Source organism: Gouania willdenowi, chromosome 16, assembly GCF_900634775.1.
Source record: "Gouania willdenowi chromosome 16, fGouWil2.1, whole genome shotgun sequence".
In the NCBI taxonomy this organism is placed as follows: domain Eukaryota; kingdom Metazoa; phylum Chordata; class Actinopteri; order Blenniiformes; family Gobiesocidae; genus Gouania; species Gouania willdenowi.
The window spans coordinates 8893802-8907465 of NC_041059.1; the positions used below are offsets into that span (position 1 = coordinate 8893802).

General features: G+C 37.0%; 2 protein-coding genes across 4 annotated transcripts; both read right to left on the reverse strand.

Moving 5' to 3' along the window:
- Window positions 1–868: 868 nt before the first annotated feature.
- On the reverse strand, window positions 869–4393 carry dctn3 (dynactin 3 (p22)). Its single transcript, XM_028470011.1, has 7 exons — window positions 4196–4393; window positions 3441–3525; window positions 3181–3267; window positions 2357–2440; window positions 2106–2164; window positions 1964–2023; window positions 869–1213 (listed from the first exon to the last, which is right to left on the reverse strand). The coding sequence occupies exons 1-7, from the start codon at window positions 4295–4297 to the stop codon at window positions 1127–1129; spliced, it is 564 nt and encodes a 187-aa protein (XP_028325812.1). The 5' UTR covers window positions 4298–4393; the 3' UTR covers window positions 869–1126.
- A 2187-nt stretch (window positions 4394–6580) lies between these two features.
- LOC114478420 (AT-hook-containing transcription factor-like) lies at window positions 6581–13617 on the reverse strand. 3 transcript variants are annotated; one of them, XM_028471496.1, is made up of 5 exons: window positions 13577–13617; window positions 12283–12388; window positions 8548–9203; window positions 7074–7148; window positions 6581–6861 (listed from the first exon to the last, which is right to left on the reverse strand). In XM_028471496.1, exons 3-5 carry the CDS (start codon window positions 9181–9183, stop codon window positions 6838–6840), a joined length of 735 nt encoding a protein of 244 aa, XP_028327297.1. In that variant the 5' UTR covers window positions 9184–9203; window positions 12283–12388; window positions 13577–13617; the 3' UTR covers window positions 6581–6837. The 3 variants fall into 3 exon arrangements, with proteins under 3 accessions (XP_028327297.1, XP_028327298.1, XP_028327299.1); XM_028471497.1 differs by lacking the exon at window positions 12283–12388 and having other exon boundaries at window positions 13577–13613; XM_028471498.1 differs by lacking the exons at window positions 12283–12388; window positions 13577–13617 and adding an exon at window positions 11348–11426.
- Window positions 13618–13664: the final 47 nt, after the last annotated feature.

The following is a 13664-nucleotide window of genomic DNA, read 5'->3' on the forward strand; positions in this document are numbered from 1 at the left end:
ATTTTTCAGCTTTGGCAAATTTCCACTCAAAACAGCTTTCTAACACAGTAAAAATAAAAAGAACATTGCAAACACCCAGCTGGTATCTCAAATCTATGGACACAGGTCAGATAGTGGAGCCCAGAGTTCACAGCATGCATGGTGACACTGCTTTTAGTTGTTATGCTGCAAAGAAGTGGAACAAACCAAGAGGTTTATGTTTTAAAATCATGCACGGTCTGATTTTATAACCTAAATAACTATAATTTCTAAATACTACTTTCATTCATGTAAATTACATTAAGTTGCCCCATGTATAAATTGTGCTACACAAGTAAGTTTCCATTGGATTGAGCCCGTATTAGCCACAAAAAGTCCTATTGTAATGATATTCAAACACTAGGCACTTATATTCTTAATTTACATTGCCTTCTGTCAATTGTGAGAAGAGGAGGGACTTTAGTAAACATTGACTAAACCCTACAAAAATAAACTTGTGGCCTGACAAACACCAGCATCTCACCACAGACGGTGGAACTCTAGAACCTGTCAGCAGTTTTAAACCGTCAGAGAACACAAAGCGGACATGACATCCAGGAATAGTTCAAGCAAAAGGGAACTTTATTCTTTTAACCACAAGCCTGCTTTAAGTTACACTGAAATTAATTTAACTTCTGCAGATGTTTTGAGCCAAAGCTTTAAAGAAGACAATGTGAAGGATTGCGTGAGGAAAAAAAAGGAATGATACAGAAGTGATGGGTTTGCATTAGAGGAGCAGTTGAAACACATGAAAAGCTTCATTGTGTGACAAATAAGTGCAGAACCACGAGTCATGTGACGAGAGCGAGGTCTTCCAGATGATGAATTGAAGGTCACATGTACTTTTCCCATAGCTCTTAAACTCCAGCATTAGCTAAGGGTTTATGTTTCTGTTTTTTTTTTTAATACTGCCGATGATTCAGCAACATGAGAAGCAGCCACATCTTTACACCATAAACCAGACAAAGAGAAGTAAATACAGTTGTTTCATTTAGCTTTTGATTTGGGGGAAAAGAAAAAAAAACACACACAGAAAAATGAAACAAAACCAATAATAAAATTGAACTTTTCATCAGGACCCTGGTCTTTTTCAGCAAGTTGTTAACAGCTACTCTACAGGTCGGATTCCTTTGGCCTCCTCCATTGTCCTCAGAGTCTCGTCCCATTGTGTGAACTGCTTAGAGAGCAGGAACATCTGTCAATCAGAAGCAAACAAACAGCTTCAGCTCAACCAGTAAATATATATTAACTGGTTAATTATGTTTCCGATTTATCACAAATAAAACAAAGCTTTAAAAGTCTACTAGAAACATGGTTTAATTACAGTCTAACGTAACTGTTTACTTTCATATTTTTCAGTGAGGATAGTAACTGCACAAATAATGCATGTGTCATGGCATGTGTCAACTCGGGCCGGAAGCCTAATCTGGCCTTTTAAAGCATTGAATTTGGCCCGCAGGAGAAAGTAAACATGAATAACTGTGCTAATGACCAAATAGTTCCATTGTAGATATTTCACTCCCTATTAAAAAATAAATTCAATCAAATACAGTTGTCAAATGCTTATATCACATGATAGCAGTCATTAATATCAAACTATCAAAACTCACAATTTTTCCAAAATCCTCCGATTCTTCTTAAATCATTTCACAAAATTTCCCAATTAATTAATTAATTATAAATCAGTCACAAAATCAGAGAAATTCTATGTGAACATCCTGCAGGGGCTGATATATGTTACTTATTGCTTGAATTTTGGTGGTGCTTTCCATAATTTATAACTGGAAGTGCAATACAGGACATTAATGTTAAGATTTGAGATTAAAGTGGTCCATGTTTGGCCCCTGAACCAAAAGTAATTTGATACTCCTGGTATCTTTAAGACTGCATTACTTGAATTATACATTTTTCAATAATATTACAGGAAAGTGTTGAATAACCGTACCATTTTATTATATTCCTCGAAAAGTTTCTTCACTTCTTGTGACTGAACCTCAGTTTGGTCCTGCAAAAACAAGCCACAACACTAATGAGTAATCTTCCCCCAAACAGACCCAGAGAGCTGCGTTTGATGAGCGATGCTATACCTGCTCCTTCATGTGAATCTGAGACAAACGATGCAACTTAGTGGCATGTTCTGGTACATCTGGGGGAAAAAAACAGGCACAACCAAGGCCTAAGAAGACTGAAATGTAATCTCCACTGACTGTGTACAGTCAGGGCTAATTCATCCAATGATGTGGGCAGTATACGCAATCAAGAATACGACACTAGGCACAAACAGAAAGAAATCACAAACTGGTCGCTGCTGTGGTTTTAATGTGCATGACTAACTTACCTCTGATGTAGGTGCTGTCTAAAAGTGGCTGCAGGTTGCTGACCTGCTCCAGTAAAGATGCCTGGGAGAGCAGGAAGTCCTCCTCTATGCAATAAAAACACACACAGACAGGATGCCCGTCATTCTTCTACAAATCAAACTTTACAGCTAGGGCCTCAGATTTTCTGTGATTGTGGAAAACAAACGGAAAAAACTAAATTCTAGGGCTGGGCGATATGGACCAAAACTCATATCACAATATTTTTTCTCAAAATGGCGATACAAGATATCAATATCGATATTTTTAACTTAATAAAATCTTACTAGAAAGACATTTTTGGGTTACATTTGCTGATGCAAAATCCCACACGGGCTCATTTGTTAACAAACAGCTGTATAATATATGCCACTTTAGCTTTTTCTCCTCTAAGGGACAGCACGTGTGAGTGAGTTCTGTAGTGTGGCTTGTTTCGGGGAAAGTCTGGGTTAGAACACACTCAGTAATTTATCTTTTTCTCCTCTAAGGGACAGCACGTGTGAGTGAGTTCTGTAGTGTGGCTTGTTTAGGGGAAAGTCTGTGTTAGAACACACTCCATCTAACTGTGTTTTTCAAAAAGTGTGCTTTTTTGAAAGCAGTGGCTTATAAAATGAGTATTTTAATACAAAATGAGCTATAAAATATATATATATATATATATATATATATATATAAAGGCGATATAGATATGATTTTCTATATGGCAAAAATAGAAAACTTGATACATCTTAAATCTCGATATATTGCCCAGCCCTAAGCTGCATGTATAAATCCAGATGTTTTGTGGTTTTTTTTTTTTGCTTCTTACCTGCAAGAATGAACTCTAATTTCATAGCATCTGGGACGGTGATGTGGTTGGTAAACTGAGGGTCCAGATACTTCAGCAGATCTTCAACTGCACAAGAGGAATAATAATTGCTTTAAAACAAGTTTCACATCAAACTTCAAACCAAAAAGAAAAATAAATAAATACTGCTTGAATGTATTTAAAAAAATAATTTGTAATATCTAAAGATTCAATTACTAATAAAAAACTTGCTAACATGTAATGACAAAAGTACGACTCACTCTTTTTATGCAGGATTTTGACTCGCTCCCTCTTATTGGCTGTGTTTGTCAGCCCGGCCTGAATCCTAGCCAGAGACTCAGCACACTGACAAAACATAATGATATGATCTAATGTGAGTTATTAACCATGAAAAAGACTTTATTATAAAGGTGAAAGATGTGTCACAGAACAATTCAATTCAACAGAATATTGTGTGCTTTTTTGTCACAAATTGTTGGAATTTGGTAGAATTATTGTTTTTCCTTAACAAAATTTGAATTTTAAATAGTCAGCATTTTTTCCATCTTCATCCACAAAATGTGATGAGTGTACAAGAAGTGGAACAATGCTATTGTGCTAAATAAAAAAAACACTAGTTGTAGCATTATTTCCAGCATTTCCAGAAAGCAAAGAGCAGTTTAGACCACAGAAGAAAACAAGTCTTAGTATTGTGCCATAAATAGATGCTGAGTCACTATATCAACCTAATTCTGCGACCCATTCAACAATTTTCTGCTACCACAGAGAGAGACAGCCTGCAGTTGATGACAACCTACAATCTTAATCTCTAAAAATTTCCATTGCTTTTCAAAACAAAAGCATCAAATTATAATAAAAAAAATACTTATATGACAGTCGTACCAATTACTTGAAAATATATGACTTGCACGAATATAAATACGCCCTGAAATGTCATGGCGTTGTTAGCTCTATTAATTAGCAGCATGCTAACCTATCTCCGGCCTCCAACAAAAACATAATAGCTTGGACAAACCTTAACAGGTTTAGCGCCTTTGTTTCTTCTCTCTCCGTAGATTCGTCCCTCCAACACCTGGAGACGCATCTCCAGGTTATCAGTATCCAGAGTTCTGTCCATTGTGAGGAAAAGACTGATTATGGATTCATCAGCAACAGCCAAACAACACAGCTTTAAGTGGGTGTCGTGTCGTGATGACGTCACCAACGCTCACTACCAGCGCCGACCAGAGGCGGACCGAAAGCACAATAACGAACATATACGAGATACATTTTATGAAAAGAGGAAAATATCTCCTCGAGGAATCATGGGAAGGCCTTTTGGAATAACATTTTGACAAACATTGAGGCGAGGGTCTGGACATTGCCTTTTAAATTCTGTGTTAACAACAGGATCAAAGAAATTCATATTAAAATTGGACACAATATTAACTCTACCAATTTGCATTTAAACATTTTTATTTTTTTAAGATATAGACAATACATACAGTTTTTTTTTGCAATAACGAGCCAGAATTCCTTACACATTTGTGTTATTATTGTATTCAATTGTTTTATTTTAGGGTCAAATGGAAAAATATTTGCAACGCAGAATTAATTACATTCCAATTTAATTGTACATGTATTGTTATGTACTTTGGACATAACATACATTATATTGATTTCATTGTGAATCTGCTCATTTTAAATGGTAAATTATACAAACACAAATGTAAATGATTTGTCAGTTTTGTCAATTTTCTTTATGAATTTAAAGAATATAGTAAGACACACACACACACACACACACACAGACCACCCTTGCTTTTATAGGTAGACAAGAGGTTTACATCAACATCTTTAACTTTTCCTGTTTTTTAGAGCAACTAAAAGCAGCACAAGTTATTGTGAATGAAAAAGCTGTTAAATGAGCCGGTGGCTCCTGTGCAGTCCTGCTGGGTTGTGGCCGGTTCATGGGCTGGGGTGGCTATCCCTCGGGAGTTCCATGTCCTGCGATGGTGCCCTTGGGGTCCGGCGGGCCTGGCCGGCTGGCTGGGCCGGTCCTGGCGGGGATCTTCCGGGGCGGGTCTGGCGGGCCACACCCTACCATGCCTGCAGGTGCGGCGCCGGGTAGCCCCGGCTTGGGCGCCGCCCTGTGAGCCGGGCTCTGCAGTGTGGCTGGACCTTTTCGTCGGGGGGGGGGGATTAGGGTCGGTGGCAGGATGCGCTGGGTGCTCGGCTGCTTGGGGCTTCCTCAGATGTGTGTGTGGGGGGCGGTGGCTGCTTCTCGACCTGGGATCTCGGGGGCATCTGGGGTGCTGCTCGACTGTGGGGTGTGGCCTTGGGCTCCTTTTTTGCACATATAATGGTCTGCAATGCACTGGCACGCCTTGGGATGTGGGCTAAAACTTATACTGGCTTTAGACACGTTAATCCCAAATATCTGCTTTAGGTACTACCACTCACTCATTCCCCCTGTCCACAGCCACCACTATTATAGCCTAGCTTCACACTTGTCTCTATACTGGCTTGTTTACACAACATAATAAGCACAATATGTTCTACAACTTCACATCTCACCCTCACTGTAAAATAATCTATTCTTCCCCACCCTTTCTATTTCCTACCTTGAGTCTCCCTGCTCCCTTTCCCCTCCCCCTCCCCCTCCACCTAGGTGTAACACTGCTCTCCCTTTTTATATCTTCCCTATAATAAAATATTTCTTACCCTTTCTTAGGGAGGGCTGGTGATGGTCACAATTAAGCAATAAAAAAAATCAATTTATCTTATTGCAATAACAAAACATGCATTGCTGTCTCATAATGATTGCACTTATTGGAGTGTTGACCTTTGACAGCAGGTGCAGACAAGTGAAAAAAATAAATAAATAAAATTAAAATAAAAGCTGCTAAATGATCTAAAAACTTGTTAAATGATCTAAAAAGGTCCTAAATGATCTAAAAAGGTGTTAAACGATCTAAAAAGCTACTAATTGACCTAAAAAAGCTGTGAAATGATCTAAAAAGCTGTTAAATGATTTAAAAAGCTGTTAAATGATCTAAAAAGCGATTAAATGATCTAAAAAGGTCCTAAATGATCTAAAAAGGTGTTAAACGATCTAAAAAGCTACTAATTGACCTAAAAAAGCTGTGAAATGATCTAAAAAGCTGTTAAATGATCTAAAAAGTTACTTAATGATGTAAAAAGCTGCAAAATTATCTAAAAAGTTACTAAATGATGTAAAAGGCTACTAAATGATTAACAGGGTATATGCAGGAATCCTGAGGTTAATTTCAATACCTTTTTAAAACTTTTTAAAAAATCTTTCAAAAACAATATAGGACCTCGTCACCATCTTTAACAGTTGTAGTTTGTAATTTAACAGGAATGAGGTAAGTGAGAAGGAATAAAACAAAAGAATAAATTAAATTAAAGGCAGGTTTATTGACACAAGTAACAACAGTTATTCAAGGTCCAGAACTTCTTCCAACGTGATCCAAAGGTAGGACATGTTCCTGATAGCGTGTGATTCTCCATCAGCTCTTTCAGCTTTTCTTCGTACCATCGGCACCAGGTGTTGGACTTGATGATAAGTTTGACCATTCATGACCCAGATTGTCCTTCTGCCTGCTCAGCATTAATGTGAAGTGTGTCGCACACTTCATGCAGGATTCATGCTGATTAGACAGAGTGAGTCAGGTTCTCCTGTGGAACACACACACACACACACACACACACACTGATTTTCAGTCCAGGAGCAACATATGACCCAGTTTGATCTGAAGTTAAGCCAAGAAAACCTCACAACTTTTTAAGGAACAAACATGTTGTTACATTCATCCAAACCATAAAAAACTACAACAAAATACACTATTTTAAAAACACACAAATAACTATGAACATAAAAAATTAACTACCTTGGCCGTGAGACGCAGATGGTTGATGGTGTTCTCTGCTTCTGCATGCTTATTCAGCAGTTGCATGTAGATCTCCTGTAGGAAGAGAAGAAGAACAGATGAGAAAGAGAACACTGGATGCCCCTATACTGGCTAACCATAGACCAATCAGCAACCTTCCATTCATGGCCAAGATCATTGACAAGGTGGTCTTCAACCAACTGAGTCAATTATTAACATTCAACAAAATATTTGATAAATTTCAGTCAGGTTTTGGTTCTCATCACAGCACAGAAACTGCTCTGATCAAAGTGATCAATGACATAAGGTTGAACACTGATTCAGTAAAAGCATCTGTTCTCATTCTATTGGATCTAAGTGCTGCATTTCACACTGTAGATCATACAATTTTGTTGCACAGATTGTAAACATGGGTTGGACTAAATGGAAAAGTAAAGCAATGGTTTAAGTTCTACTTGGAGGAGCAAAGTTATTTTGTAAGCATTGGAAACTAGATGACACACAACTATGTCTATCATTGAACCCAGATGACTATGGTCCCATTGAGGTGTTGTGTGACTGCTTAGAAAAAGTAAACTACTGGATGAGTGAAAACTTCCTTCAACTAAACCATGACAGGATGGAGGTGATTGTCTTTGGTGACAAGGAAAAGAGGACTGCTGTCAGCAAGTATCTGAGTCTGGATCTTTAAAAGCTAAAGACCAAGTCAAAAACCTTGGTGTTCTGATTGACTCAGATCTGACATTCAGCAGTCAGACCGAATCTATCACAAAAACATTTTCTACCACCTAAAGAACATCTCCAGAGTGAAAGGTTTAATGACTCAGAAAGATCAGGAGAAACTGGTCCATGCTTTCATCTCCAGCAGACTGGACTATTGTAATGGTCTTCATCAAACATCTACAGCTCAGGTCTTAACCAGAACAAAGAGGTCAGAACACATTAGTCCAGTTTTAAAGTCTTTACACTGGCTCCTAGTCAGCCTCAGAATAAACTTTAAAGTTCTGCTGCTGGTTATAAATGTGTGAATGGGTTGGTCCAGAATACATCAGTGAGATGTTAGTCAGGTATGAACCTAGCAGGTCTCTCAGATCTATGGACACAGGTCAGATAGTGGAGCCCAGAGCTCACAGTAATCATGGTGATGTTGTATTTAGTTGTTATGCTGCAAATAAGTGGAACAAACTGCAGCATCACATGTCAACATTTTTAAATCAAAGTAAAAGGAACTTTTTTCTCTACTGCGTATGATTGAGAGGGAGATCTTTAGTCATGTTGATGATGTAATGTGTTTGTTGATGATTTTAAATGATTTTACTGATGATTTTAATGTTCTTATTGATTTTAAGCTGTTGAATGTTTTCTATTGCACATTTTGATCATGTAAAGCACATTGAGTTGCCTGGTGTATGAAATGTTCAATACAAATACAGTTGCCTTGCCTTGAGATGATGTAAATGAGAAAGACTGTTACCTGTAGCTGATCAACAAAAGTGATGGCCTGCTGAAGGCGACAGATATTTGAAGAGGAGGATCCATCTGCTGTGTGCTGCAGGACGTCCCTCACCAAGTCAGCAGAAGATTTAAAAGGTAAAGGGGCCTGGGGGCTCAGGGAGTCCTCCCTGAGGGTGCGTCGGCTTTTTGGAGGCTTGTACTGACCTTTGAAGAATTGAACCCTGGACTTTACCTGAGAGTAGTCAGGTGTGGGGAAGCTCACAGGTGCTTTGCTTTGGCTTTCTGGACGCTTGTACTGGCCTTTGAAGAATTGAACCCTGGACTTTACCTGAGAGTAGTCAGGTGTGGGGAAGCTCACAGGTGTTTTGCTTTGGCTTTCTGGACGCTTGTACTGGCCTTTGAAGAATTGAACCCTGGACTTTACCTGAGAGTAGTCAGGTGTGGGGAAGCTCAGAGGTGCTTTGCTTTGGCTTTTTGGACGCTTGTACTGGCCTTTGAAGAATTGAACCCTGGACTCTACCTTGGAGTAGTCAGGAGTGGGAAAGCTCACAGGTGTTTTCCTGGATACTTTGTGATGAGGAGGAGAAGTCCTGAGCTCAGCTGTGGGGGTCTCTCGGGTATGCTCTGCCAGCTGCTCCATGCTTGGGTTCTCCATGTTTCGCTTTATATCAGGATCTGATGCAAAAGGAAAGAGGAGATGAAGTGATAAAGAATATGATTTGTAGGAGACCATGTCTGTGGCTGATACCACAACATCCCTCTAACTACAGGAACAATCTATCCCCTGTTTGTCTTTACCCCTTCTTGCAAACAGAAGAGAACAAATGGCACAGGAGTTTAGGACCTGGAGAGCACATGCTTTCTCCAACATTTAACAAAGATACATTCTAAAAGTGAACACAAATTTCTGATAAGTGTTTGAAATGTATTTTTCTATACTGCCACTAACTCTCTTTATTCACAGAAAATCAAGGAAACCCCTTTGAATAATTATTTTTGCAGTTAAAGTGTTCTTATTGAATTTCTCTCATTAATATTGGATAAAGGATATCATGTTTGGTGTCAGAATAACCGGGAAAATATGATCTCTGCTTTCATCTTGTTTTGAAGGTTATAATCTAACCGTGTTCTGAATTATTTACATATTTCTCTTTCCAAAAGACCTCCATTCAAACTCATAAGAACACACCCACTGACAAACCACAACCCATGACTCATCCAAAGCAATCTAAATGGCTCCCGAAAAAACACGTCGACCAATAGAAACGCTTAAATTCAAATCCTTGAATTTTGGTGCTGGTGCTAAGATGCTCATCGCAACGCTCTCTTTTTATTTTCTTTAGAACATTACAGTGGTTTTATTTCATTAGACTTGAAATACGCTTGTGCATCCAGAGAAGAAAAAGCTCCTGTTCCAACGACTGAGCTGAACCAAGAACCAGACTTCAAGAACCAAGCCTGCACAAACTCAACACAAGAACCACATCATAGAACAAAAACCTGCATGAGCTGAGCCTGAAAGCTGACAGAGTAAAGCACACTGGAGTTGAAGAAGTCCACGCAAAGTCAGTTTGGACCCGTGGTGAAGATAACACAAACCAGAACCAGGGAGAACTGTGCTAATTCTGAACAAGGACAAATGCCTGTGAGCCGAACCACTGAAGCTGACCAGGCCCAGGAATGGAACCTGCGGACACCCATTGGTCCAGAACCACGTCTTGTGGCATTAGACTTTTCTTCCACAACCAGTCTGTCACAGAGAAGGACCATTACAGACTCATCCAAACTTTGAGGTACCCTCTGGATCAAAATTCCAATTGGGCCTAATGTAACTACAGCCACCTTGTTCCATCTCCACACTGATCTTATCATAGCTATCACACACACACACACACAACACACACACACACACACACACACACACACACACACACACACACACACACACACACACACACACACACACACACACACACACACACACACACACACACACACACACACACACACACAGTTCAGTTTCAGCTCTCTACTTTTCTGTATCTTTCACTGTTTTTCACTTACAGCCCTTCAAACAGGAATACTGTCAATTATAATTGCAATTGATTATTTTAATCATGGGGTAGCTATAATTATATATGTAATTTTAAAAATCTGTTTCAGTCGCAATCGTAAATAAATTGTAGTTGAGTTTTGATGACAAACTGTGTAATTGTAATTGCTTTGAAAACTTTACAGAAAATTGTCAATTATAATTTAACACAAAACTGGGGAATCATGGTACAGTTCTATGTACAGTTCTACACATATGTAGTTAATTATTATTAAAATATGTTTCATATCAAGCTTTCACACTTTTTACCATCTAAAAAAAATAAAAATCTACAGACACAAAAAAGGCTCAAACACCCACAGCATAAATATTAATACCTATATTTTCATTGATTAGGAAGCCTAACAAGGTAACCAATAGATAGGAAATAAATTAGATGATTTATATGTGTTTGTATTAGAGATGCTAACACGAGGAAGATTCACTATTATTAGGTTATTTATTTCAGGCTCAGTAATTGTGATTAATTGTAATTGAACTTTAGCCACTACACCACCGTGTGCACAAAACTGTATCAAAATGATCCAATTCAGACTAAAAGTTAAATGTTAAAATAGTTTAAAAGTACTGTAGTTCCAAATATCTTTACAGTATCAGCTCATTCACACCATTATTTAAATATGTCAATAAAGTTACAATATAATAATCACTGGATTGTGTAAAATCAGTGAATTAGTCATAAAAATTGACATTATTCAAAACTCACTTTGGTCTCAAACGTTGCTCACTGATGACATCTGCTGGTCAATGTGTATCGAATGTTATTTATGCACATAGAGAATCTGTAGGTTCGACTCTGCTTTGACCTTAGCCTTAAGTTGCCATGACAACCTGTCAACATTTAGCTTTTTGGAACTGCCTTTTATTGGCTAAATATGAGCTGGAAAAGCATTTAATTGTCCAATGATCTTTTTCTAGTATATTTATCTGAATTCTATGTTCAATTATTTTAAATACTAATTTTGTGAAGGTGTACAAACATGACAACACAGTATAATGTACATTATAGTCTATTTTGTTTTTCCTTTTTGAAAGCTGCATTTGGAATTAAATGGAGTTTATTTAACCAAACCAAATTAAATCACCAATAATCTGAGCCAATATTTTTAAAAATTTAATTGAGAAATGCCATGGAGCCTACACAAAATAATAATAATAATAATAATAATAATAATAATAATAATAATAATAATAATAATAATAAAATGAATCAATAAGAAAAGGGATAATGCATGACAAAGATTGTATATTTCAATTAAAGACTGAGACTGAAAATCACGTTAAAGAACTATTACAGGCCATCATGGATAAACCTGCTGGGATTGACAATATTCAGACTAAATAGTTAAAGTTAGTAGCTGCTTTAACTGCTTTACCTGTTTCTCATATAATTAATTTAAGTTGGACAAAATGTCTTCTTCCTACACAATGGAAGACAGCCAAGATTATTCCTCTAATTAAAAACAACAAGGAATTCTTCTCAGGAAAAAAACAGTAGACCTATTAGTTTGTTACTGTGTTGAGTACAATCATGGAAAAAGTGGCGTATGATCAAATAAAATAATACTTTTTACAAAATGGACTACATTCAAATTATCAACATGCACATAAATGAGGTCACACTATGACAACAGCACTCACTCAGATCACAGATGATTGGCTGCAGGAAAGATAGTGAATTAGATCAGTGTTTCTCAAATGGGGGTCCGTGTACTCCTAGAAGTAGGCGATGGCACTACAGGGGGTACTAGAAATAAAGTGAGAGGAAAATTAACAAATAAAAGCATTTTAAAATGTGGTTTAATAATATTTATTTTTAGTTAAAAATGATAATCATACGAAATATTACCAGCAACTCACAAAATTGCAAAAATAAAAACACACAAATAACAGAACAATATACTGAATAATAAAAAGAAAAGACAAACAAGAAAATACACAAACTGACACTAAAAACACACACACAGAGCATAATATTCACTATTACCAGCAACACACAAAATAACAACAAAGACACACAATAAATGAAAGAAAAATACACGAAACCTCACTAGAAAAACCACACACACACACACACACACACACACACACACACACACACACACACACACACACACACACACACACACACACACACACACACACACACACACAGTTCAGTTTCAGCTTTCTACTTTTCTGTATCTTTCACTGTTTTTCACTTACAGCCCTTCAAACAGGAATACTGTCAATTATAATTGGAATTGATTATTTTAATCATGGGGTAGCTATAATTATATATGTAATTTTAAAAATCTGTTTCAGTCGCAATCGTAATTAAATTATAGTTGAGTTTAGATGACAAACTGTGTAATTGTAATTGCTTTGAAAACTTTACAGAAAATTGTCAATTATAATTTAACACAAAACTGGGGAACCATGTTACAGTTCTTTTTACAGTTCTACACATATGTAGTTAATTATTATTAAAATATGTTTCATATCAAGCTTTCACACTTTTTACCATCTAAAAAAAAATAAAAATCTACAGACACAAAAAAGGCTCAAACACCCACAGCATAAATATTAATACTTATATTTTCATTGATTAGGAAGCCTAACAAGGTAACCAATAGATAGGAAATAAATTAGATGATTTATATTTGTTTGTATTAGAGATGCTAACACGAGGAAGATTCACTATTATTAGGTTATTTATTTCAGGCTCAGTAATTGTGATTATTTGTAATTGAACTTTAGCCACTACACCACCGTGTGCACAAAACTGTATCAAAATGATCCAATTCAGACTAAAAGTTAAATGTTAAAATAGTTTAAAAGTACTGTAGTTCCAAATATCTTTACAGTATCAGCTCATTCACACCATTATTAAATATGTCAATAAAATTGTGTAAAATCAGTGAATTAGTCATAAAAATTGACATTCAAAACTCACTTTGGTCTCAAACGTTGCTCACTGATGACATCTGCTGGTCACTGCAATGCACTGGCACGCCTTGGGATGTGGGCTAAAACTTATACTG

Coding starts and splice junctions, on each gene's coding strand:
- dctn3 (XM_028470011.1), bottom strand. CDS start 4,297: ATGGACAGAACTCTGGATACTGATAACCTGGAGATGCGTCTCCAGGTG. Junction 2,441..3,180: donor ATTAGAGTTCATTCTTGCAG/GTAAGAAGCAAA, acceptor TTTATTGCATAG/AGGAGGACTTCCTGCTCTCC. Junction 2,165..2,356: donor AGACAGCACCTACATCAGAG/GTAAGTTAGTCA, acceptor TTTTTCCCCCAG/ATGTACCAGAACATGCCACT.
- LOC114478420 (XM_028471496.1), bottom strand. CDS start 9,183: ATGGAGAACCCAAGCATGGAGCAGCTGGCAGAGCATACCCGAGAGACC. Junction 7,149..8,547: donor CTTTTGTTGATCAGCTACAG/GTAACAGTCTTT, acceptor CTCTTCCTACAG/GAGATCTACATGCAACTGCT. Junction 6,862..7,073: donor ATCTGCGTCTCACGGCCAAG/GTAGTTAATTTT, acceptor TGTGTTCCACAG/GAGAACCTGACTCACTCTGT.